Here is a 25141-nt window from a genome sequence, read left to right as displayed (position 1 = left end):
GGAGGGGAAGAAGGCAGGGAGTGAGCGAACACTGACTGGTTTTGAGTTACTGGCTGGGCTTAAACCACAAAAACCACCTACATGTAATTAACTGATAAATTAAAAGAAACAGTTTTGTATGGATTTCCCTTCCCCCACTCCCCCAAACTATTGAATGCTAACTCAGGATATCCTAGGAATACATCAGAAAGCTGGAAGGTCTGGGTATGAAAACATCTATATCCTTGTGGTTTGTGTCCTTTTTGTGTGTGTGTGGTTTGTTTATCTTCATTACTTTGTTGATCTGGGTTAGTGTAACCCCACATGTAGTGATTAGCTCATCCTCTGTAAGAGGACAAGAAGCCCTGAACTAGCTTTGCTGCTTGTGAAGAGGCTTGAATAAGTCTAACTTAAGTGATTTACTGTTACCTCCAACCAGCAGTTGCTTAGAAAAGCAAGTGTTTACTCAGACTAGGGTTTAGTGTTAAGCTGTGCCCATGGCACAAATGCTGTGGGTATGCATCTTGAGGCAGGGTTAACATCAGTACTGTTTGCTGTCTGAGCTGGTTGAAAGACAACCCTTCAGTCAGGTGACTTCGCCTACTTCTGTTGATTTTTTTTTTTCTAATCCCCCCCCCCCCCCCCCTAAAGTGGCAGGATCATTCTGTTACTTGTTCTTTTACATTGTCCTTTTCTGCTTGTCACCCCACTCCACTGGTGAGTAGGCTGGGTGTGCATGAGGAGTTGGGAGGGGACATGGCCAGGGCAGCTGACCCAAGTGACCAGAGGGGTATTCCAGAGCATATGGTGTCATGCTAGGAAAAGGGGAGAGGGACAAGGGGGGCTGTTCAGAGTTCTGGCATTTGTCTTTCCAAGTTACTGTTACGCCTCATGGAGTCCTCCTTTCCTGGAGATGACTGAACTCCTGCGTGCTTATGGGAAGTGGTGAATGAAAGCTTTTACTTTACCTATTAAACTGTCTTTATCTCAACCCATGCATTTTCTCACTTTTACTCTTCCTATTCTCTCCCCTATCCCGATGGGGGAGTGAGCGAGTGGCTGGATGAGGCTGAGCTGCCCACTGGGGTTAGCCCACAGTCCTTGTATATTGTTCCATTTTGTTACTGTGCCTTTCAGCTCCTCCATTTTTATTTAACTGTTGAGTTGACGCTTTCCAGTTGGTGCAGCTGCTAGGTTTTGGCTGAAAGTGTGTAAGGAAAACAGGCTGGCTGGTTGTTCTCATGTACGCTCCTCCAGCCCTGCATAAAAAGAGACTTTGCAGTACATCTGCTCTACACACATGATGTTAAGGGGCATTAAGGCAGCTTGCCCTAAAGCATTGGTTACACCCTACTTTCCATGTTTAGAATCAGACTAAAATTCTGTTCCTTGAGTGAGCTCTAGGTTTCATTGTGTGTCTGGTGGCACTCTCCCAGGTACTTTCATTTCATGAAGTGGAGGTTAAATCAGGGCAGGTGACTTCCATGTAGGTAAATTGGCCAACACCAGAAGTGTTTTTCAGTTGGCTGCTAGCCATGTGTTTAGCTTTTCAGTACCTTGTTTCTGTAATGTGTGCTAGTGAAACATGGTGAACAAGGCTCCCTCTTGATAATCAATTCTGTAAAGCCATATATGCAGCTGGGTTTTTAAAATCTGACTGGTTACTATGTCTTGAAGTTTTCTGATAGAGGTCTTATAGGAGTGCTTGACTGTTTTGGTGTGGAAGGTATTGAGATGATGGCTGTGTGGAGGTGCTGCATACCCTGCTGCTTGACAAAGTCAGCACAGGTGTGGATGAAGGTACTGCTCTAAACAAAGAGATGGCTCTACAAATTACCTGTGTGTAAACTGGGTGGTGGTGTACAGTGTGCTGTAAGGGGAGCCATAAATACTTTGTAAAAGAGAATCTTAAAATCATAAAATAGGGTTGGAAAGGACCTTAAGATCACCTAGTTCCAACCCCCCTGCCGTGAGCAGAGATACCACACACTAAACCACGTCACCCAAAGTTCTGTCCAACCTGGCCTTGAATACTGCCAGTGAGGGAGCATTTGTAACATCCTAGGGCAACCCATTCCAGTGCCTCACCACCCTCACAGTAAAGAACTTCTTCATTATATCTAACATAAACTTCTCCTGTTGAAGTTTGAACCCATTACCCCTTGTCCTGTTGCTGCAGTCCCTAATAAAGAGTCCCTCTCCTGAACCCCTGTAGGCTCTCTTCAGATGATGGAAGACTGCTGTGAGGTCTCCATGCAGCTTCTCTTCCCCAGTCTGAAGAGCCCCAACTTTCTCAGCCTGTCTTCATACGGGTGGTGCTCTTGGACTTGCTCCAACAGCTCCAGAGGAGGGCCATGAGGAAGATCAGGGGGCTGGAACACCTCCTGTATGAAGGCAGGCTGAGAAAATCTTCCTGGGAAGAGCCAGATGAAGCAGCTTCTGCTCAGTGCTTCCTAACTTTGCTCAGTTGTTGTACAGATACGGTTTACAGCGGACTGAGTTAGGGTGTTGGTCTGGTTTAAAAGAAAACAGTGGAAAAAGGGCTGTTTTGAACATGGATTAGTTCCTAGTCAAATTCATCCCATTGTAAGTGTGCATGGGAGCTATTTAAATTGGCACAACCACTGACAAATTCTTGTGAAACAATGCTTTGAAATATGTAGCATGGGTTTTGTTGTGTTTTTTTTTTGTTTTTGTTTTTATGGTGTTACTGCAGGTTATAGCTAGTTATAAGTTTGCTCAGCAACTTAGCAAATAAGTGTAAAATTTCTGTGAGTAAGGTGCTAGAGCTGAATGCCAAGCATTCAGCAGTCAGTGGAGCAGTAAGGGATTTGATCCTCAAAGAGCAAGGTAATGATATCCTTTTTGTGGGGAAATCTTGGTGTGTTTCAAGATGACTTTTCTAAGATGTACTCTTCTTGTTCTGTGTAGTCCTTATTTAATCTTAATTTCCATTTTCTGGAATCTTTCAGTGTGCTCAAGGGGTAATCTTCTCTGTTTGTGAGTGACTATGCTAGTAGTGAAAGATTAGAGGTAAAACAGCTGCCATCAGCTGTTCCAGTTATCCTTTGCACTTTGGGTCTGTTTACTTAACTTGTACCCCTTTGGGTTTTTCACTATTTTGATTTGACTTTTTTAACAAGACCTGTTTACTTGAGTTTGGACATTTGGAAACTTACTTGTTCAGGGAAGGAAAACCACTTAAGGGCTGAATGGAGAATATTATGTCTGGTTTGCAAAGTGCCTGAGCTGCTGATTGGTGTCCCAGGCTCCAGCATGGGCAGGGATATATTACTTTGTGATCCCCGAGGAAAAGTTATAGAGCTAGTTACTGGCTAGATGTCATTTGCCTCAAGACTAAACAAGCATCTGCCCAAACATGACATATGACTGACTATAATTGAAGCATGAAGCAGTGCAACTATAATACTTCCTTGTTCATGGATCTCGGCAGCTCTACAAGCATCTCAATTTTATGCTTTCCAGGTTGAGAGAATGGTACATCAGTGAAATGATTTCTTTGTGAGCAAACAAGAAATCTGTGGACTGGCTGGCAAAGGAGCTCAGATGTTCTTTGTTGTTTCTCATGCTTGTTTCTCGTTTTTGTGTAAAAGCATGGGCTTTGGAAGTAATCTCAGCATAGGTTCTTCTGCTGCCCTTTGGTAGAAAAATGAACAGGTCTGCATCATGTGGAGGAAACCACTTGTAAAACCGACTAACATGGGAGCAGGAGGTGGTACCAAAGCTTAATGGTTCTGAAGACTTGTCTTTAATTTCTGTTGAAGTAGGTGCAGAGAGGTATGAAGGGCTGAGACACATATGGATGTTAATGATTACTTTGGCAGTGTTGCCACAGCCAGCTTAAGGCTTCTCAACAAAACTGTTTTCCTTTCACTTGCAGTGACAAGATGCTATTTTTCCCCCTCATCTTTGAGTCAGGCAGAGCTTAGCTGAATGTAAAGAGAGGCCAAGCAAAAGTGAATGTTGTGTTAGCAGATACCCTGCTGAGCTTGTCTCCTCAGGCAGATGAATTTTCCCAGCAGTAAGGCAGCAGGAGGTAGTAGGTGTTCATGAGCTAGGTGTCAGGAGCTTCTCTTTCTGTTTCATAGAGCTGGTAGGGTGCTTGAGGACTGGCTGTGTTACTGAAGAGAGGAACTCTTTTTCCTTTAGCAGCTTGACTTACTTGACAAGACTGGCAATCTGGGAGCTGTTGCAGCAGCAGCAAAAAGCTGGTATGGTGATTGGCATTTGGGGGTGAAACTCTTCTGTCTTCCTTGGAGGCAACAAAATTTAGTTTTATTTGCTTTGAAATCTAAATGCTGAGATTGGTTGTTGTGACTTTGTTTAGTCATCATTTCTATAGCTGATGTTGTTTTGTGTCATATATCATAGAATCACAGAATGGTTCAAGTTGGAAAGAATCATAAAGTTCATCCTGTTCCAACCCCCTGCCACAGGCTGGGACACCTTCCACTAGACCAGGTTGCTCCAAGCCCTGTGCAGCCTGGCCTTGGACACTGCCAGGGATGGGGCAAACACAGCTTCTCTAGGCACCCTGTGCCAGTGCCTCAGCACCCTCACAGGGAAGAAATTTTTTCCCGATATCTCATCTAAATCTCCCTTCTGTCAGCTTAAGGTCATTTCCTCTTGTCCTTTCACTACATACCCTTGTAAAAAACCCCTGTCCAGGTTTCTTATAAGACCCTGTAGGTACTGGAAGGTCTGGAGCCTTCTCCGGGCTGAACAAGCCGAACTCTCAGCCTGTCTTCACAGGAGAGCTGCTCCAGCTCTCTGATTATTTTTGTGGCCACCTCTGCATTTGCTCCAACAGGTCCACATCCCTCTTGTGTTGGGAACACCAGAGCTGAACACAGTACTGCAGGTGGGGTCTCACAAGATTGGAGCAGAGGGGGAGAATCGCCTCCCTTTAGCTGCTGAACAGGCTGCTTTTGATGCAGCCCAGTGCACAGTTGGTTTCTGGGCTCAAGCACACATTGCTGGATCATGTTGAGCTTCTTGTCAACAAACGTTGCAAGTCCCTCTTCTCGGAGTTGCTCTCAATCCAGTCTCTGTCCAGCCTGTAGTTGTGCTTGGGGTTGCCCCATAATGTGGGTAAACGTGAAGGTTTTGGTGGTGGTGGGGCTGCAGGGATAGTCTCTGTGAGGAGAGGCTGGGGCTACTTCGTGCCTAGCACAGCCAGTTTCATGCAGCTCTGCTGAGCCCACCGCAGCACACAGCTGAGCCCCTCAGCCCAGCTCAGGGCACCTCTTTGATGTTTAAGGAAAGACAAAGCACGACAAGGCACCACATGAGCAGTGAGGACAGAGAGGAGAAAAAGTGTGAGGAACAACACTGCAAACCCCGAGATGACAGGAGGAGGGGAGAAGGTGATCCAGGCACTGGGATAGGTATTTCCCTGCAGCCCCTAGAAGTTTTGGGATAGACCACAATGGAGCAGGAATTCCCCTGCAGCACATGGAGAGGACCGTGCTGAAGCAGATAGCCCCACTGCAGTCCATGAATGACCCTAGGCTGGAGTAGATTCTCCTAAAGGACTACAAGGTCATGGGAAGAACCTGTGCTGGAGCAGGAAAGGCTGTGAGGACCAAGGAGGTATAATGGACTGACCCCAACTCTTCATTTCCCCCTGGCTGCTAGGGAGTGGGGAGGAAGTAGAGGAGTTGGGAATGAAGGAATGAAGTTGAGCTGGGGGAAGAAAGGGTTGAGGGAAAGGTAGTTTAGTTTTTGTCTTCGTTTTGCACCACCCATCTCTATTTTAATTGGCAATAAATTAATTTTCCCAAATCAAGTGAGTTTTGCCTGGGACAGTAGCTGGTAAGTGATCTCTCTGTCCTTATCTGTACCCATGAGCATTTCAATCTTATTCTCTCCCCCTGTCCTGTTTGCAAATGGATAGTGAGAGAGCAGCTGAGTGGGCATGTGAGAGCTAGCCAAGGTCAACCCAACCACAATGACATGCAAGAACATATATGTAGAAATATATACGTATATATGCATTTTTATGTCTATACACCTTGTAAGATTTCGGACCAGGTAACACCATGTGGATTTCTGTCAGTCTGGGTTTTTTTTGTTATGCTGATATATGTGGCTCCTTAACACTTGTGTGTTCTCCTTATGAAACACAGCATGCCCCTGGGCGGAATGGCTGGTGTGGATTTCACTTCTATGTTAAGGCTAAATGATATCAGTGAATTCTTTGCGTGGAAATTTGATCCAGTGTCTGGATGCTTTAACAGATCTTGTGGAGGTTCAGAGGAATGATTTGGACATGTCTACTCCTGTCTATCAAGACATTAAAACTAGCTTTTCTCCACCAAGTGTTCTATCTACAGTGAAGATAATGGCCTATGGGGACGTAAGTGCCTATAATAGCAGCAGGGGCTCTAACTTTGTGCTGGTTTTCTAAGATGCTTTGCAGGGATATTACTGCTGTTGTTTTATGCTGATTGTGTGGGGGAACTGCTTTGTGGGAGAAGGGACTAAATGTCATGCAACTGTAGCTGAGAGAGATGTCAACAGCAGATTGATGTTTTGCAACACACTCCACATTAAGTTAAAGTATTTCTTCATGAAAGCAGTGTTTCACAAGTATATATTGCTTTTTGTGATTTATGACCTCTACTCATTAGAAAATCCCATATCCTCCTCTGATGAAACTTCTGGGCTGCTGGGGAAACCATAGTGAACATATTGATACACTGACTCCTCTGCCATTTTATTGAGACCTTTAAATGTGACTTGCTCAGACTCTGTTGAATTAATGCATTTCTTTCCATTTTCCTGACCTGCGATTCTATCATCAACTTTTTACCTGTAACAGCCTGTCTGAATATTTTGCCATCTCGTATCTATGCTCTCAGACTTTCTGATTATTTCCTTTTCTTTCATCTGTAAGACTTCATTTATAAATTGCATTAATGACTGTATGACCAGTTATCTTTAATATAAACAAAGCAAGTTGGTTGTATTCATCAATGAACTGATGACTAGCCATTTCAAATGGAAGGGTGTGTAACACTTTTCCCAGTGTAGTATGGAAACTATAGCAGCTGTAAGCATCCAGGATTCAGTGATCTGATAAAAGTTTCCGCTTAGTTTGTGCTTGTGAAAATAAGATTACTGTGATTACAGTGTTAGTTGTTTGGGTTATTTGTTTGTTATGAGTCATGGTGATCAAGCTGAGTTGGATCCAGGGGAATCAGTTTTATTTTGGTGTGTTCATAGCCTTAATTAACACATCTTCTTCATTGGATCCAAGATCTCAGTGGGAGACTATGGTCTACCAAAATGTTTAGCTGTGTGTTAGTGTAAACCTTCAGTGCAAGGAAGGGTTTTCAGCCTTTGCCTAATAGAGCGGGGCTGTGTTTCTATATATAAAAAAGTAGAATAAAAACAATTCTTGGCCAAAAGGTTGGGTTTTTTGTTTGGGTTTGTTTTTTGCTTGTGTTTTTAAACTAATATGAAAAAAGGGTAAGCAACCAGGGGATACAGGTAAAAGAAGGAAAAAACTACTTCATCTTTAGTAGGTGTTGATCTCCAAGTACTGCCAGCTTAGGTATTGTTGGATTTATACAAATGTTGTTACCAAATGTTCTGGAGACACTTGAGAGGGCTTAAGGGAAGCAAAATCAGTTTGCAGGTTTTGAGCACATGCTCCTGAGTGTGAGGGGCAGTGTTCAGGAGAAGGTACTGTCCTGTGGATTTGAAAAGTCTGATGAGATCAGTGCTGTAACATGGTTGGAGGAAGAATCTCTTAATACTGAAACAGGGATGACTGCTTGGATGCTTGGTGTCGTTTAAGTGACTGTGGCATGCATAGGTAAATCTCTATAACCCCGTGTAATATTCTTATGTCAACTCATGACTATGTAACTTGTTTCTGGGGGATGGACCATAATTTGTGTACTATTGTGTTTAATTGAGGATATAGCTTTGAGTATAATCATTTGGTGGTAACAGACAAGGGGAAGTATCTAGACTTTTGCTCACATAGCCTGTGTCTCCTGTGAAGATGTGTGATTTGGTGAGTCTCAGGTAATCTGGCCAGAGTTATCCCAGAGAGGACATTTATGAGGAGGACTCCCATCAGTGTGCTGTAAACAGCAACAGGCCATCCTCTCTAAGAGTTTTCTGGTCAAAGTGTACCCCCATTTCAAAGATACTGGTTAAATTCACTTACCAGTGCAGTGCTGCAATCTTTTATGTTACTGTGGTAAAAACTGTCAGCTTGACTGCTCTTAATCTCACCGAAAGCTGAACAGTTAACCACAATTTGGTTAACTAACTAGATGCAAACTCTTGTGGTTATGAATGCTTGTCCACTATCAGTTCTGAATGCCTCCCTATACTTTGCTGCTTGGTAACTGTAAAGGCTTCTTCCACAGGGTGATTTCAGAGCAGCATATCATTGCCACTCTTAATAGTAACGTGGCAGACATGCTGGTCTTACTACAAAGAAATTGAGAAGCTCTGCATCTTCAGGTCTGCTTAAGCTCCTGAAGAGCTACACCTTCAGAGTTAGGGAGGTTTTGTTCATTCACAGCAAGTAAGTTAAAACAGTATTAAGTCAGTAAAGTTGATTAGGTGGCAATGCTGTATAATGAATAATGCTTGCTTTGGGCATGCATATGTTGAGTACTACATTTCCTAAAGTTAATTCATGGAAGAGAACATATGCAATGTCTTCTTAATGTCACCCTTGGAGCAGTTTGGTTACTAGGAACTGTGATACTGGTCTGTTACTGACCATCTGTCCAGAGCAAAAAGCACATCATAATAATGAAGGACAAGATACAAAGTGGAGTTTTTAGACCAGTGTCAGCCGAGCAGGTGACTAGAATCTTTGAAAGACTGTCTTGGCCTCAGAAGAGTTTAAAGTCAAAGATGCCATAAAGATTATGAGTTGGAGCAACATGTGACAGATTCTTGGTGATAAATGCAGTTGAGGAAGGATCTGGCAGAAGAAATAAGCTCTGTTTTAGTCTCATTTACCATGATCTGACAACCTAGCATTGACAAAGATATCAGACTGAGACTGTCCTCTGGACGTGAGCAGAGATGTGGATGTGAGTAGTCAGTGCAGTGATGGAAGCTGTACTTGTTTTGCAGATGAGCTACCTGAAGCAGATACTGAGGAAAGAGACCTCAAAATAGAGAGGGTGTTGATGAAGAATAAAGATCCATGATGGGAACAATAGGGAAAGATTAGCAAGTAAGTAAGAGTAGTAAGATTAATAAGTTACTGAGAGTGTTGTGTCCTATTTCAAAAGTAGGAATATTGTCTGAGAACAAGGTAAGGATGGAGTCTTTTCATTCAGGTGTGGGGGCTGACAATTTAGCTGGTGAGAATTGATGTAATTGGAGTAAGACTGCTCCAACAACGCTAAGGATGGAAAAGAGGTACGGGTGTTTGTTTTTTCCAACGATTTTGATGCTAGGTGAGAAAAATAGAAGCATCTTTCTGATGAAAAGAAGAATTAAAACAGTTGAAGGTTAGAAGTTATATTCAGAGGGGAATACTGGGGCTATGAGGAGCTGGATGAGATCAAGGATGATCTGTAGGTGAAGAACAAATGTTTATCTTTGTCCTGCTTACCTTGCAGACTTTCCCTTTCTAAAGCTTTCTTCTCTCACAGACAGTCTCCTGTGATAATTTTTTTTTTTCCTCTGGAGAGGAGCTAAGGCTGAGTAAGCTTAAGAACTAGAGCAGGGGGTAAGTGTGATGTGACTCAAAATTCAGCTTTCTCCAACTCAAGTATTTAAATACATGGAAGAGCTGGAAGAAGGCAGTCCTGGCAACTGTGGAAAGAGAAGGAAAAGAGCTAGAACTGATCCATGTAGATTTTATTATGACAGAGGAGGCCAAAACGTTCAAGGTAGTGGAAACTGCCACCATTTCCATGAAAGAATGTGAGTAGGGAGCTAAGGGTCAACTAATGTCAAATGTTATAACCTATCTTTGTCTTCCAAACAATTGTGTTATGATTTGAGGAGCTTATCGCAGGATGGTTGAGGTTGGAAGGGACCACTGGAGGTTGTGTAGTCCAGCCTCCCTGCTCCTAGAGCACATTATGTAGGATTGTGTCCAGGTGGCTCTTGAATATCTCCAGGGAAGGAGACTTCATAACCTCTCTGGGCAACCTGTTGCAATTCCCAGTCATCGTCACACCCTCAAGTTCCACCATGCTTGGATGGAACTTTGTGTGTTTTTGTTTATGCTTGTTGCCTATCATCCTATTGCCTGGCACAACTGAGGAGAATCTGGCACCACATCTTCCCTTCAGATACTTATATACATTGATCAGATCCCCCTGAGCCTTTTCTTCTCTAGGCTGAACAGGCTCAGCTTCTTCAGCCTTTCCTCACATGAGAGATGCTGCAGACCCTTAATCATTCTCGTGATCATTCCAAAACTTGCTCCAGGAGCACCACCTCTCTCTTGGACTGGGGAGCCCAGAACTGGATACAGTACTAGAGCTGAGGCCTCACCAGGGCTGAGTAGAGAGGGATTACCTCCCTCGACCTGCTGGCACTGCTCTTCCTAATGTAGCCCAGGATACCATTGGCTTCCTTGGCCAGAAGGGCACATTACTGCCTCATGGACCCCTTGTCCACCAGAACCTCCAGGTCCTTTTCTGCGGAGCTGTTTTCCAGCATGTCAGCCCTCAGCCTGTACTGGTGCCTGGGGTTATTCCTTCCCAGGTGCAGGACCCTGCAGTTACCTTTGTTGGAAGGTTTCTCTCTGTCCATCAATCCAGCCTGTCTGGATCCCTCTGAATGACAGCACAGCACTCTGGTCATCAGGCAAAGTTTTGTATTGTCTGCAGACTTGCTGAGAGGCACTTTGTCTATTCATCCAAGTCATTGATGAGAAAGTTAAACAATACTGGACCCAGTATTGACCCCTGGGGGGACACCACTAGTTACAAGTCTCCAGCCAGACTCTGTGCCACTGCCCTCTGAGACCTGCCATTCAGCCAGTTCTCTGCCTCACTGTCCACTTGTCCAGCCTGTGCTTCCTGAACCTGCAGATGAGGATATCATGGGAAACAGTGTTGAGAGCCTTGCTAAAGTCCAGGTGAACAGCATTCACTGCTCTCCGTCATCTGTCCAGCCATTGTAGAAAGCAGTCTTTATTTCTCTTTGATGAATCCATGCTGACTAGCTCTGATGTACATATGTCTCATGCTGTAGGACAAGAGAGACAGGAAATTTCTTTTTAAGGGGTACATGCTGAAGAAGCAAATAAAATTAGGTATGTTTTTTAAGTTGGGGGGGAGAGAATGAGCAAAGAAAAATATGAAGTTGAGACAACAATAGAACATAATGAAACTTAAACTTGCTGGAACTGTCTGTACAAGATTATGTGGTTCCTGCCTTCCCAGGCTGTAGGCAGAAGTTGGATTAATTTTTTTCCTTTTGCTTCACTACCATTCTCTCACTGGTTGCTAGAGAGTTAGAACAGTGACTTCTTTAAGCAGATCTGTGCTACCCACTGCCTGTGTGGCAAAAAGTTTTCTGTACCACGTACAAGCAGACAATGTCTGTGTAGACTCTTTTCCTCCTACACAAATTCTGAGGGCATCTTGCTTGTTTTATGCTTGAAAGGGAAGCTTGTTCTGTGGCTTCTACTCAGAACAATGGTTTTTTTTTTTTTTTTCTATTTCATTAGCTGGAAAAATACATAAAGCTTCAGTTTTTCAGAGTTCAGTTCATTAAATTGCTAGAAGCCTTTATTTCTTCCAAGTAAGTATTTGTTAATTATTTTACAAAAGAATATTATTTGGCCCATAGTCAGAGTACGTACAAGAAAAATGAAGCTCTGATATGACTTCTTGATGAAAATTCCCCTTCTTTTAGGGTGCTGTTCCTCTTTCAGTCATTTGAAATGAGAGCAATGACGACAGGGGAGCGTGAGGGATCAGGGCTACAGTGGCAGGACTGAAGAGTTAGTGAGTTTGAGAAGTGAACAGGATGAACTCTGGCAAAATGAATGAAAGGTGGTTTCTTCTGGTTTTCGTTATTACAATTAAACTGATATGCTTAATTTTCCCACCCTTGCAGTGCTTGCATGCTCATTTCATGTTCCCACTGTGTTTGCTTTGCCTTCTCCTGGCTTGCCATGATGGTTGGGTGAGAGACAGCAGTTCCTACAAAGAAATGCACATAGTGGTTGTTAGGTGTACCCAGATGGCCAGTGTGTTTTCATCTGTTTCACTGTTGGGCTATTTCATTGACTAAACTACAGCTTCCAGAGCTTGCAGGTGGTCTGTATTGCAGGGCCTGCTTCCACTGCCTGCTGTTTGTGTTCCCATGCTGCAGTTGGTCAGCTGGAATTGCCCAGTATACTCCGTATTCTTGGGTGAGGGAGAAAGATGGGAAGTGATGCAGCTCATGTGAGCTCTGTTTTCCTAGGAAATGAGGCTTAAAGTTGCATATGAAAAAGGTGACTTCTAAAGTTCTTTATGGAATATAGGCTTTCCTTAATTTTAAGCTCCAATAAAATAACCTGGTTTAATACAAATCTACACCTTGGGATGGCTGCGTCACTTGAAAGAAGCTTGCTGTCTGACTTCTGAAGGCTGCTGAGCTACTAGCTCCTGCTAGTAGCTGGTTTTTCTCCCAAGCAAAACCCATGATTTAAGGACTAATGTAGCTGGATTTTTCTTACTTGGTTTGTTGGGGATTTTTGTGGTGCCTTTTTTTGTTTGTTTAGTGTTTGGGTTTTTTTTTTTGGTCATTTTATGTTTCTTTTTTTATTCTAAACTGTCTGACTGGAATCTTTCTCTTCAGTCTGCCTCCTTCCAGAGCTATTAAATCACCTTTATTCAAAGTTCAGAAATAAATCAGCAAGATCCTGAATAAGCTTGCTTTCCTCTTCTGATCAGGGAGGAAACCCTCTGAATTTCAGATACTGTAGCCCAGAAACACAATAAATGTGATCAAAAGCAGATAACTAGTGCTATCTCTATGCAGAAAAGCATGGTTTAATTCAAATCTTACATTTGAGTTGCTGGAGACACATGTCACACATGTACCCACCCACAGTGATTTTACAAAGTTTTTGGTTTTACATGGATGTGACGCAAACACTGAAAGACACTCTTTCGTGATGTTACAAGGTCACCTTTTGTTTCTTAACATAAACTACAATGAATGTACAGAGATGTATATTTGCTTAAGTCTGGATAAGGTATAGTGCCTTTGCAGTTTAAAAGGTGGCAAATAACAAATATTTTCAACAGATTTTCTGAATTGCTTTGAATTTCACTTACTCTGTAGGAAAATTAAGAGTACAGGCACAATATTAACCTTTATTACTTTACATTTGGGGGTGGTTGTGGTTTGCTTGCTCTTTCGACCATGCATAAGCCTCATGGTATAAAAAAAATCAAATTACTCTCATGCTTCTGAAGGATAGTTGATTGATTATGAGGTCTTGCACATGGAGGCCTTGAAGCATTCCAGAGAGTAGAAGCAGATGGTGTAGCTGGTAGCCACAGAGGTTTATTCCTCAGCTTTCTGGGGTGAGCTTTTGTTCTACCTACAGCTGAGAAAAACTGGAGATGGGAAACAAGATGTGAGCCAGAGAGGAAATTGAGTAATAGCTGGGTCCAAGACGTTAGTTCCTCCAGTGGGGCTTATTTATTACAATGTCTGCTAGCAGCTAGTAGGAAAGAGTTATTAAACTCATCCTTTGCACCATAGAATTGACTTCCACAAACTGTTGTAGAGGAAACATCTGTGGATGAAAAACATCCTGTAACAGATAATACAAGGAAAGAGAAGTGGCCTTCTCTATGCTTCCTTCTATTGAAGGTATAATGCAGTGTGTGTGTGTACACACTTGATGTGGGAGTTGTTGATGTCTCTTCTCTTTTCACCTTACGGGGAATGTGATCTGAACTTCCTGATTCTTGAAACAACACTGATGCTGCTTGTTCTCCTTCTTTCTTCTCTTTACCTTTTACATGCAGTCAAAGTATCAGCAGTAGAGGTCAACACACCAGAAGAGATATTTGTGGAAAATGGGACAGACGCAAAGCTTCCGTGCACATTTACATCTGTGGAAGTGATCAGCAGTGCAGCATCTGTTTCTTGGAGTTTTCAACCAGAGGGAGCAGCAACTCGTATCTCGGTAAGGAATGGCTGTAGGGAAAGAAACATGGGTTGGGAGGTTGTGATAAATGTGCAGAGGTTTTCTAGCTGGTTCTGAGGAGCAAACCAATATGGATTGGAGCCTCCTTCCATGTGTCTTGTTTCCATCACTGGGATTTTAGGGGGGCTTTTTTAGAGTTGTTTAAGTATTGCCACATACTAGATCTGTGCAAAGACTGGAGTGTGCGGTGTCTGTAAAATATGCTAGTACTTTTGTTAGTTAGAGGAGAAGGGTGTTGGTGTGGTAGGAGTAGATGAGTAGCTAAGAATCTTTTCCTAAGTTCTATGTCCTAGGGGAAGGAAAACTATCTTCAAACCCAGGCAGATGGAGCTCGTCTAGCCTTGTAAGGCCTTCCATATAAGAGAAGGACACTCATAACCAAACCTACGACCTGAGGACTTGGCTGTCACTGTTCAAGCTCACTAGGCCCTGGCAGATAAACCTCAGGTGTAAAGGGTGGGGTCAATTCCGCACACACTGTGCCTCGCCTAAAAAATCCACTGAGCAGACCCAAAGGGTTTACTCACACTTGCAAAGCCCTGTAGGGACAGGCTAGGAACGAAACCGCAGGTGCTATGGTGTACTGGAAGCCGCAGACTCAACCCTGCATGCAGGCAGTTCAGGACATTGGTCGCTCCAGACTGACCCAGGAGATGGCAGTCTTGTTCAGTAACATCCTGAATGACCAAGCAGTCTTTTTTCCAACTGGATTTGCCTATCCCACATTGCCTTTTCAGCTCTCATCGTGCATGTAGTAAACGTGGGTAAGCCCTTCCCAAATCTTAGTTCGTGAAGCCAAGCCATCAATCAATCATATCCACTTGCACTTGAAGTGAGTTGTGGAGCTGTGCACTGAATGATAGTGGCCACAGAATTTGAGTTACCCCTACTACAGTGTTACATTGGGTGTTGGGCATAGAATCATAGAATAGTTAGAGTTGGAAGGGACCTTAAGATCACCTAGTTCCAACCCCCCTGCCATGCTTGTGTGCTGTATAGCCTCTGTTTAAAAGGGTTTGAAATGAGACCAGTCTCCCTGGTCTCAGAACCAAATTGAATTGCTCATCTTCCTCGTATTTTAGTTATATGACAAGTAAAAGACCAGACTAGCAAGCAACTTAAGGTAATAATAATTACCATCACTCATTTCCTGTATGTTGAGCCCAAGTGTGCTCAAATCCTTTGGGTGTAAACCTCCAAAGAAGTGGCTTTAGTAGATTTTTAGCTGTCTTCTTCCTCTGTCACATAAGCTGTATACTTCTCAGTCTGAACTCTCTGACACTTCTTCTTCCCTCTTATTTCTTGCCCTGAGAGAGAATTTAGAGGAAGCAGAACAAGGATCTCTGGGGCAGCAGGGCAGATGTGGGGACAGCAGGTTGCTCAGCCTCTTAGTGATTGTCTCCAATGAGACCATTTAAACTCTAGGAGCCATTCAATGCTCAGAATAAGGATAATCCAAAACAGTCTCTGAGCATCTTGCTCAATATATGGTGCTCTGAAAAATCAGCTTCTGAACTCCTGGTGAATAAATACTTAATTTTGAAAAGGGTTCTCTTCTATTTGGGAAACCAAAGCAGTAGCTGGACAAAAGCTTAAGGAATTAGGGTGTCTCTCCTCCTTGTATCTGTTTGTATGTGTTCTGCTCCCCATAGAAATATTCACCGTGTATCATGTCTTGCCCTTTTCTGTCTGCATCACTGTCCAAACCCCTTATTGTAGAAATGCAACTTTATTTATTTATTTATAGGTGAGATCAATTTAAATACCTGGATGTAGTTATCAGCACCACAGAGAGAAAAGCAAATTATCTTTGTGCAGAAGTGACCCAGCATGATCTGATGTTAATATTGTGTTTCTTTTGAAAGCTTGGGGAGGTATAGAGATATAGAGGGAAGATTTTTATTCTTTTTTTTTTTTTTTTAAATGAACCCAAGTCATGTCATTTAAATGGCTTGGTGGACATTAATTTGAAAGACTAGTCTCATTATCAGCTTATGTCTGAGCTACGTCCATGTGTCTTTTGGAAGGGGTGGTCCTGTGCCTCTTTAGAATTGGCACTGTCAGTCTTGTTGCCATGTGATGAGGCTGACCTGACTGAAAGCTTCCCCAGCTTGTCCCCTTCCACATGCCTGGTTATAGAGACATCTCTGCATGAATGAAATGTCTGATGACGGCAGAGTTTCACAGTTGGCTTAAACCAGTCTAAACGAATCAGCTTTAGGTTTCAAAAGAAGTCTCAGGTTAAATCACTTAATCACACACATGGAGTGGCTTGAGTCAGTAGGCTTGTATTTCAGGGCATATTTTACTTTGTGATTTCTCCTCCCCCAGGTGAGTACGCCTAGACAGCTGAGGAATCTGCCTCTTACCTTCTAGACTTCCAGTTGGATGATTCCCCCCATGCACAGGGGTGTGGTAATGCAGCACCTCTGTGCTTTAAGTTCATAATCCAGCTGGAAATGCTGCAGACTGATGCAGATTTCTTCCACGATGTTGACAGATGGCTGTGTGCCAGCAGACTTCCTACCAGATGAGATAGTTTATTGGATTTATGGTAGCCTGTAGACAATGAATAAGTGTCAGATTGACTGCAGCACATACCTGATCTGGGTAACATCTGTGCTTCGTAATGAACAGACCTTGATAATCAGAGTGCAGGTCTGACAGAGAGGATGTTGGAGTGACAAGCCTCAGATCAAGGGAGGGAACAGGAAAAGAGATGGGAGGTGACTTGAATGGAAAGAGGAGTAGCTTATAGCCTGTCTGTTCTGTGTCACAGTGACTGTAAAGAAGGCTGTAGAAAGAAGAGCCTGAAATACTAAATTTATTTAACCATGCTCTGGAGACTGAACTGAAGAGAGTTCAAGTTGATTCTTGGTTGTTTGTCTTGCTCTCTTTCAGAATGTGAAGTTAAGAATGAATGTGCTCCTGAAATACAGTCCTGATCCCTCTCTTAGCATTATAGCCACTGTTCAAACATCCCATATCTTTGAAAGCAGAGTTGTCCTGTAGAGGTCCTATGTACTTCCACTGCTGTAAATTCCAATTTTGGTCAGGTATAGGGAGGAATTATGCAGTTTCTCCTCATGCTATACTGAACAGGTTCATTCTTCAAGGATTTTTTGGCATGTCTAGGGAGTGCAAGGCCAATGTGCAATGTAGTCACCTAAAACCTGGGAACCAGTTATATTTAATTTCTGCAAAGGACTAGAAACAGCTAGGTATGCTTTAAATTACTCATGGAAATTTTTTTCAGGATTGGAGGAAAGGAGGGTATTGCATGTTATCTTAGCTGTGCTGTAGTTGCAAGTACCACACAGCAAAATATGAGATAGGATACCTGGTATTCTTTTCCTACTAGGACGCAGAAGGCTTCTTGGACCTTTAAGACAGATGGCTGTGATACAGGACTGTTCTATCCTTTAATTATTCCCAGGTTAACAGCTGTTTTCTCTCTCCACCACCTCCTTGTCTATTAAAATCTGTATCCCCCAAAACAGGGAATACCCCTCAAACAATACAACCACAGAAAAAAAACCCAACAGAAAACTGAAACCTGCCATCTGCTGTGGTAGTGTGATTGAGATATAAGTTATAGCATGGTTATGTGATCAGAAGGCAGCAAGCCAAACTAAAGTGGTGAGGCAGGAGGAAAAAGAAAACCCAGAACGCTAGCTGTGTACAGTACAGTGGATTCTGGGAGAATGCTGCAATAGTGTGTGAAGCATTGTAGCTTGGTGATCTCTAACTAGATTGTTTTTGTCTCTCCATTCCCTTGACTACAGTTTTTCTATTACTTAAATGGGAAGCCATATCCTGGAAAGGACATACCATTTAAAGACAGGATCACATGGGCTGGCGATCTTAACAAGAAAGATGCTTCTATCAGTATATCAAACATGCAGTTCCGGGACAACGGCACTTATATTTGTGATGTCAAGAACCCACCTGACATTGTTGTCAAACCAGGAGAAATCCGAGTTAGAGTTGTGGAGAAAGGTATTCACCCTGTATGATTTTTTTTTTTTCTTCCCCTTCCTTTCCCCCCACTCTGTATCACTTTTCTTGTTGGCTGGGGAGTAGCCTGGAGGGAACAACTTATCTTTTTAATTCACTTCTTCCAAGTCCTAATAATAGAATTGATATTCTCTCAGCTGATTAAAAAACTGACTGTCATACCCTCTTCCTCTATACCCTCTGATTCCTATGCATTTAACAAGTATTAGCTGGTGGAAGCCTTGATGAAAACCTGTTTTCTCATTTCAGAGTCCTGTGAATTCTTTTTCTGTATCAAGGGTTAGGATGACCTTTGAAATCTAGGGAGCAAGGAGTGGCAGACTTTTGTTTTTGGAACCCATCCACTGGAAAAAGAAACTAATAATCTGGCCCAAACACATACTGACAGTGAAATGACAGTGAAAAGTCTTCCATGGAAAAGTGTTTGTGTTGCATGTTGCATTTAGTTTCTTACTGTATCCATGGTAACCTTTACAATCTGCAAGGGTCAGCTTTCTGCAGCCATTTAAAGCTTCTGGTTAGCATTTGGTAACGATGATCGCAGTTCAAGAGCACTTATATTCTGTATATAAATTTGGCTCCTCATTTCCCTTGGCCATGCAAAACATTTGATTGTTCTAGCTAAGCTGGAGGTCAGCCAAAGAGTGACTGTTCCTACAATGAAACTGTTTTTACAGTGATCAGATTTCCAAATTTATAATTAAGAAGAAGAAGAAAGGTTGAATTAATGAATGGCAGTGTGATATAGCCATTCCATGTATGGGAACATACCTACGTGTATTCTCTGATTAGAATTATACTGCTGCTATAACAGGTGTGTACCTCTGCTTGTGAAGTCATTCTGTGTACTTGGGTAGGCAAGGTCTATATCTAACTCTTATGTTCAGAGGGCAATTTGAGTTGAATGGACCTCCAGAGGTCCATCGCTTAGAATTCTGTTTCTTAGAAGTTTGAAGTCTGTATAAAATAGGGTCTGTTATTTTCTTACAATGTACGGATAGTCTCTATGAGGAAGCAGTAAAGCAACTGCTGGTTTGGCAGTCAGGCTGTCTTGGCAAAGCCTCTTCAGATTTTAACCCAGTTTAAGCATATGAAGACTGACTTCAGTACACTAATTCAGGTGTTTTTTTTCCAACAGATTTGCATGCTGGCTTCCCCATAGATGGAGCATCTGGACAAGAGAACCTCACTGTTTCTGAAGGGAACCATGTATTTGGCAATACTTATTGTCATTAGAAAAAATATTTTCAAATTCTTAGGAAGACCTTGAAAATAGGTTTCAAGCAATAGCTGTAATGCTGTCTTGCATTCTCTCTTTACCCAAAACCACTGCTCTTGTAGTGGGTTGTAACTCACCAACTCACCCTGAACTGAGATGGAGAAATTTTTTTCGGTTGAAATAAATACATGCTGACTCTTGGGCCTTTTTTTTTTTTTTTACTGTAAATGCATTTAATTGTTCTGAATCATATATCTGGCGTTGTAAACTGTTCAAAGCTACATACGTGCTTTATACTTTTAAATAATTCATAGAAGCTTAGTTAGCCTCAGAGTTTAAATTAAACGTGTAATAACTTCTAGGTTGGCTTAACTGCTTAAAATTGCCAAGTCAAGTTAACTCAGCTGATGTGCACTGCAGTATCTACATAGTGTTTGCACAAACAGCTCCATCAGCTACATTGGAAGAATCCTACTGGTAGAGATGAGAAGCAAGACTGTTCTTTTAGTAGTGCATTTGAATCTGAAAAGTACTACTGTTCAAAGCTTAAGTGACAGAAAATTGTAGGGAATTCCAAAACCTTACATTACAAGTAGGCTGCCACTACTTGTAGTAGGAAGCTACTTACTCTGTTCAGGACAGCTTGTGTTATCTGGAGGTAATCCATCTTTGAACTCTTCCAGGGGGAAAAATTAGAATTGTTGTATGAAAGTCTTTGTACTTAGCAGCAATTGAAACCTTCAGTTTCCTTCCTGTTTTCATAAAACTGATACACATTTTCAGTGAAAATGGAAGTTACTTTGAATCATGGTGGTGCTTAGTAAAAAATGTTCTTTGAAAGGCTGAATTTTTGGCCTAGATTAAGCTAGTAACTTAAATATTAGCTTTCAGAGCTGGTGTTTGGTTATCTAGCTGGGATCATCTGTTACAATGAAGTCATTGGCTGCTTTGCAAGTACTTGTAAGAAATTAGTGTAACTGTGGAAATAGATAATGGGGGGCATTTTTCAGCTGAACTGTGTAGTTATGAAATTGTGTGAACTTTTCTATATTCTCTGTTGGACTGTGTTCTGAGAGGCAATAAAGCCAGACTCTGGCTTCACTTGCAAACAGTCGCATCTCCTATGCAGTCTTAAAAACTTCTCTCAAGAACATAACTGCTATCCTTGACTCAAATTCAACCAACTAAAAGAACCCTGAGTCAAAGAAATTATGAATATTTTGAATATCCTTCTTCAGCACAAAACTATAGGCACTCTGCACTGTAGTTTTGGATTGCTGCTTCCTTTCTTGCACTGAAAAAGTGTGTGTAGTTCTTTTTCTTGTGTGCAAGGCAACAGCTGGTCTGCTAACAGAAATGCCTGTCTGTTTTGATGCTTTTGCAGACACTTGTCCCTGTACTTGGGAAGGTGAAAAAAGCACAGAACCTAAGGAACTCTTATTTCTTATATGCCTCAAAATAGATTTATCTTTTCATGCAGCTCAAAAACAGTCTCAGCCTTAGGTACCTGAAAAGTATTACCTTTTCTAAGATGCTCTTCTTTAACAGCAGATGAATCTTTCTAGAGCATTTTGGATGACTGCCAAAAGGCTCTGGAAAGAAGGGATATCTTCCTCTAAGTTGTGATGCTCATGTCTTCATCTTTAATTTCTTACTAAGAGTTACCATGCTGTAATCAACTGGCATTTAACAATGGAGAACTGCTAAAGCTGTTGATGTGTTATTTGGCCAGGTGATGGTATGATTAGCGAGACAGCTAGAAATCAGGTAGCCCATAAGTCCCTGAACTCAAAATGGACAGTACTGAATGTAAACACTGTTATCTTAATATGATGGCCCCTACTTCAGGGTACTGTGTTGTGCTGCTCCCTCCTAAATAAGTATGTCAAATGGGCTTGGTCTGCAGACTCCAGTGTATAATGCTCTGTAAGTATAGTCTGTGGTTCATACCGGAACAAGTCCTGCAAAGGGCAACTGAGATGATTAAGGGACTAGACTACCTTTCATGTGAGGAGAAGCTGAGAGAGCTGGGGTTGCCTAGCCTGCAGAAGAGAAGAAAGACTCAGGGGGATGCTCTCACCAGGTATTTATGTACGTTGGTAGGATCTAAAGATGATTGAACCAGGCTCTTCAGGAATGCCTAGTGACAGCACAAGAAACAGTGGGTGTAAACTGAACACAGGAAATTCTGTCTTAACATGGGAAAAGACATTTTTACTGTGGTTGAACACTTGAATAGGTTGCCCAAAGCGTCTCCCATCCTTGAAGATAGTAAAAACCAAACTGGACAGAATATTGAGCAAACTGTGTTAGCTGACCCTGCTTGAGCAGGGGGGTTGGGCTAGACAATTTCAAGATGTTCCTTCCAATCTCAGAGATTCTGTGATAATCAGAGGCAGGTATCTGTGAAAGATTTTTCAATGTAAGATGTCATTAAATACAATGCAAGGGGAAGGGAGGGATGCCGCGGCCAGGTGGAGGGGGGAAAACACTGATACGATGTAAGTTCACAAAATGCTCCGTTTATTGATTACAAGGCTGCTCTTAATATACTGTCTTACACGCGATCACACATTACTTGATTGGCTGCTTCGCTTTGCTCACGAGGGATACACGCTCCCCTTTACCTCTACTGGTTGGTTTCACACCTTCGCTTCAGCTTAGCGTTACATCATGCTTTTGCAATTACTGGCATCCTGTTATTGCATTCCTGTTTTGCTGATCTTGACACTTCTTTTAACCTGGGATCTTAAGTTCACTTTCTCACAGCTTGCTGTAAGCCTGTTAAAGCACCCATGCTCGACCCCCAACATCTCCCCCTCTTTTTTCAAATAAGGCGTTCGTCATCTGCTGCATGCGTTGCATAATACATTGTAACAAACAAGGTCCAAAAAACAAAATTAACAACATAATCATTATTGGTCCGCTAAACATCATGATTAAACTCCTTAACCAACTACTTATTCCTAACGATTTTAACCAAGAGTCTATAGGATTTGTTTCTACAGTAAGTTCTTTCATATTTTCTTTAAGTTCAAACAAATTCTTGTGAATAGATTCAGAATGATCAGAAAGATTCATACAACACATGCCCAGAAGCATTCTAATGCAAAGGGGATGTGAAGCAGCTGCAGAGGTAAACTGTACAGTGTTAACAGTCAAGGAGTTACACTCCCCCCTTTTTTTTTTTTTTTTTTGATCAGACAAAAAGCCATTTATTGCAAAGCATTAACTCCTTATATACTATTGCTTACACACACCTACAGCAATTTGGCATATCATGATTGGATACTTGTCTTGAAGACCCTTAGTGACTAACATATAATTGGTTAAACACAGGTGTGAGAACTTGACCTCGAAAGCTTGCCAACAGTCCACAGTTCTCATAACTCAGTGAATTACAGCTTCTTCTTATCTTGCTTGCTTAGGCTTCCTCGGGCCTCCCATGGCCTTGCTGTATCCCTCAGAGTTATTCAGAGCTCATGTACCAAATATTCATTTTCCTGTGAGAACACTGTCTCCACATCTCCCCCTTTTTAGTTTTATTAAAAGTTTTTTACAATTTGGTTTGTCTGCTCTGTCACTGCTTGACTTGTGTAACATAACAACCCACTACTCTAGGTAGCATTATTTCAGTAAGATTGGTCTGATTTGAAGTCACTTGAAGTCACCTTTATAACATGTGGCATACCAGTGAATCCTACACACCATGTAACAGGATGGAATAACGAGGATTTAACACATGTGCTCAGTATACTTGTCCATTACCCACGGTCACAAATAATAGAACAGATATTACAAAGATTTTACACAGATTTCTATCATTGCTGTTTCTTTATGTTGTTCTGCGGCTTTATACTTTTCGCTGGCAGTCTGTATGGTCCTGTTGATAGCTGTACACAGCTGGGCCTACCCTTTTTCTCCTGTATGGCTCTCTGATAACAGTGGAGGTCATCCCTCACATCAAGGTCTGGCATGGCATGTGTCCCCACCACTCCACGCCTGCTGGGTTGCAGCCAGCAGCGAAGCTAAAGGTTCTTCTTGGTCGCAGACACAGAGGCCAACCCAGTCTTGCCCTTGACTGTAGTAGCAGGCATTTGGTCAATCTCTGTCCTTGCACCTTGTTGTCAATGCAGAGTTTCACCTGCTTAACCCAGTAAGAAGTCACTACTACAGCAAAGCACACACAGATTTACATTAGCAGAGTAACTATCACAGAGTGCATCAGCATGTTGAAGATGCTAATGGCAGCGAGGGACTAACCAAAGAAACTTCTTACCAGTGGAGTTCTCCCACCCTCTTAATTTGTTCCATTACTTGCTTTAATAACACTACCATCATATTAGAATCTTTCTAGCTTTTGCCTTAGCATTTTCTAGCAGCTACTGCAAATTTGCATGCTCTAACATCTCTTTTACAAGTGACAAATCCATACAATACAAGGTATAGTTTCTTATTAGCAACTGGCTAGTAAATACAGGTGGTTTTATACACAAAATCACAACCTCTAATAATAGCTACTTTACAAGCATCCATATTCAAGCTGTTAATTTTCAGTTGCCCTCAAGTGATTTTTTTTTTTTTTTGTATTACACATGCATATTGTCTGGAAAACAAGCTTTAAGCAATATACATCAAAACTACAGTCATTAATAATAGCTAGAATGTGTTATCATTACTTTTTTTTTTTTTTTTGGGTATTTGTTTTTTACTGGGAAAAGCTAAGATGGTAGTCTGTATTCTTTATCTTGCAAGTCTTTTATACTCAGATTGCTCTTATTTCTGGCTGCTCCCTTCTCCAATATTGTAGTGGGGAGAACGTGACTGAAGCAATGTTGTGTTCCTGTAAACGTATTTTTAGTATTATACTGTGATCCTAACTTAAGAGGAGAAAGAATGACTCTATAAAAATGTATAGAAATGTTTTTGAGAAACCAGAATCTTGTATAAATACTCAAGAGTAATCTATGGGTAGTAACTAGGCTGTCTGCTGCATTCTACCCAGAGAGCACACAGCTTTCAGCATTCTTAGTTGGTTAGCGATGCACTATGTTCAGATCTGCTTTTAAGTGTGCTTGCCTTCTCCTGTTGAGTTTGCTGGGAATTGCCAGATGAATGTGACTTTCTTCTTTCCCCTTCAGATACAAAATGAGACCTAGTTGTCCTCATTGTCACTTGTGTTCCCCAACATGTAAAACTCTTGGTTGAACATAAATTCTCTGCTGAAGGACAGTGACATTAAGAACACTCCTGGTGTGTTTTCTGTTCATGCATTATTCTTCTGGCTGCCTGCTATCACTGCCACTTAGGCTGCATGTTATAATTCCTGGATGTTATATTAGTGTCTTCTGCTCTAAACAAATCCAAAGTCAAGAGCATTTGTGTTTTGCACTTCTGTTAATCAGGGAATATGAAAGAGTTGAATGTTTTCTCCCTTCTCTCCCCAGACAGCCTGCCTGCGTTTCCCATTGCCATGGTGGCAGGAATAGTCATCGGTACGGTTACAGGTCTCTCACCGCTCATCTCTATTGTCGTGTGTCTTGTCATCAGAAAGAACAACTCTAAAAAACAGTACTCTGGGTAAGAGATCTCCATCCTCACCTGTGGATAATGTGAGGAACATCAGCAAGGTCAAAGGGAAGGTTTAGAGGGGGGTAGGAGTTGTTTCAAGCCAAGGCTTGGCAACTGTGGCTAGAGGTAGGGTATGGGCATGTGGAATACTGATCACCCATCTGTACTGATTA

At 42.0% G+C, this 25141-nt stretch overlaps 1 protein-coding gene across 1 annotated transcript in view; it reads left to right on the top strand.

Annotated features, from left to right (window-relative positions):
• MPZL1 (myelin protein zero like 1) overlaps positions 1 to 25141 on the top strand; it is a 40376-nt gene that overhangs the window by 4140 nt on the left and 11095 nt on the right. The window contains exons 2-4 of the mRNA XM_013127858.3: positions 13980 to 14140; positions 17947 to 18160; positions 24845 to 24977. Coding sequence (XP_012983312.3) covers positions 13980 to 14140; positions 17947 to 18160; positions 24845 to 24977 — 508 coding nt within the window. The remainder of the gene's footprint in view (positions 1 to 13979; positions 14141 to 17946; positions 18161 to 24844; positions 24978 to 25141) is intronic.

This window comes from Melopsittacus undulatus, chromosome 2 (genome assembly GCF_012275295.1).
Source record: "Melopsittacus undulatus isolate bMelUnd1 chromosome 2, bMelUnd1.mat.Z, whole genome shotgun sequence".
In the NCBI taxonomy this organism is placed as follows: Eukaryota; Metazoa; Chordata; class Aves; order Psittaciformes; family Psittaculidae; genus Melopsittacus; species Melopsittacus undulatus.
The sequence above is the reverse complement of the archived record's forward strand: the minus strand, read 5'-3'. Positions and strand labels throughout refer to the sequence as shown.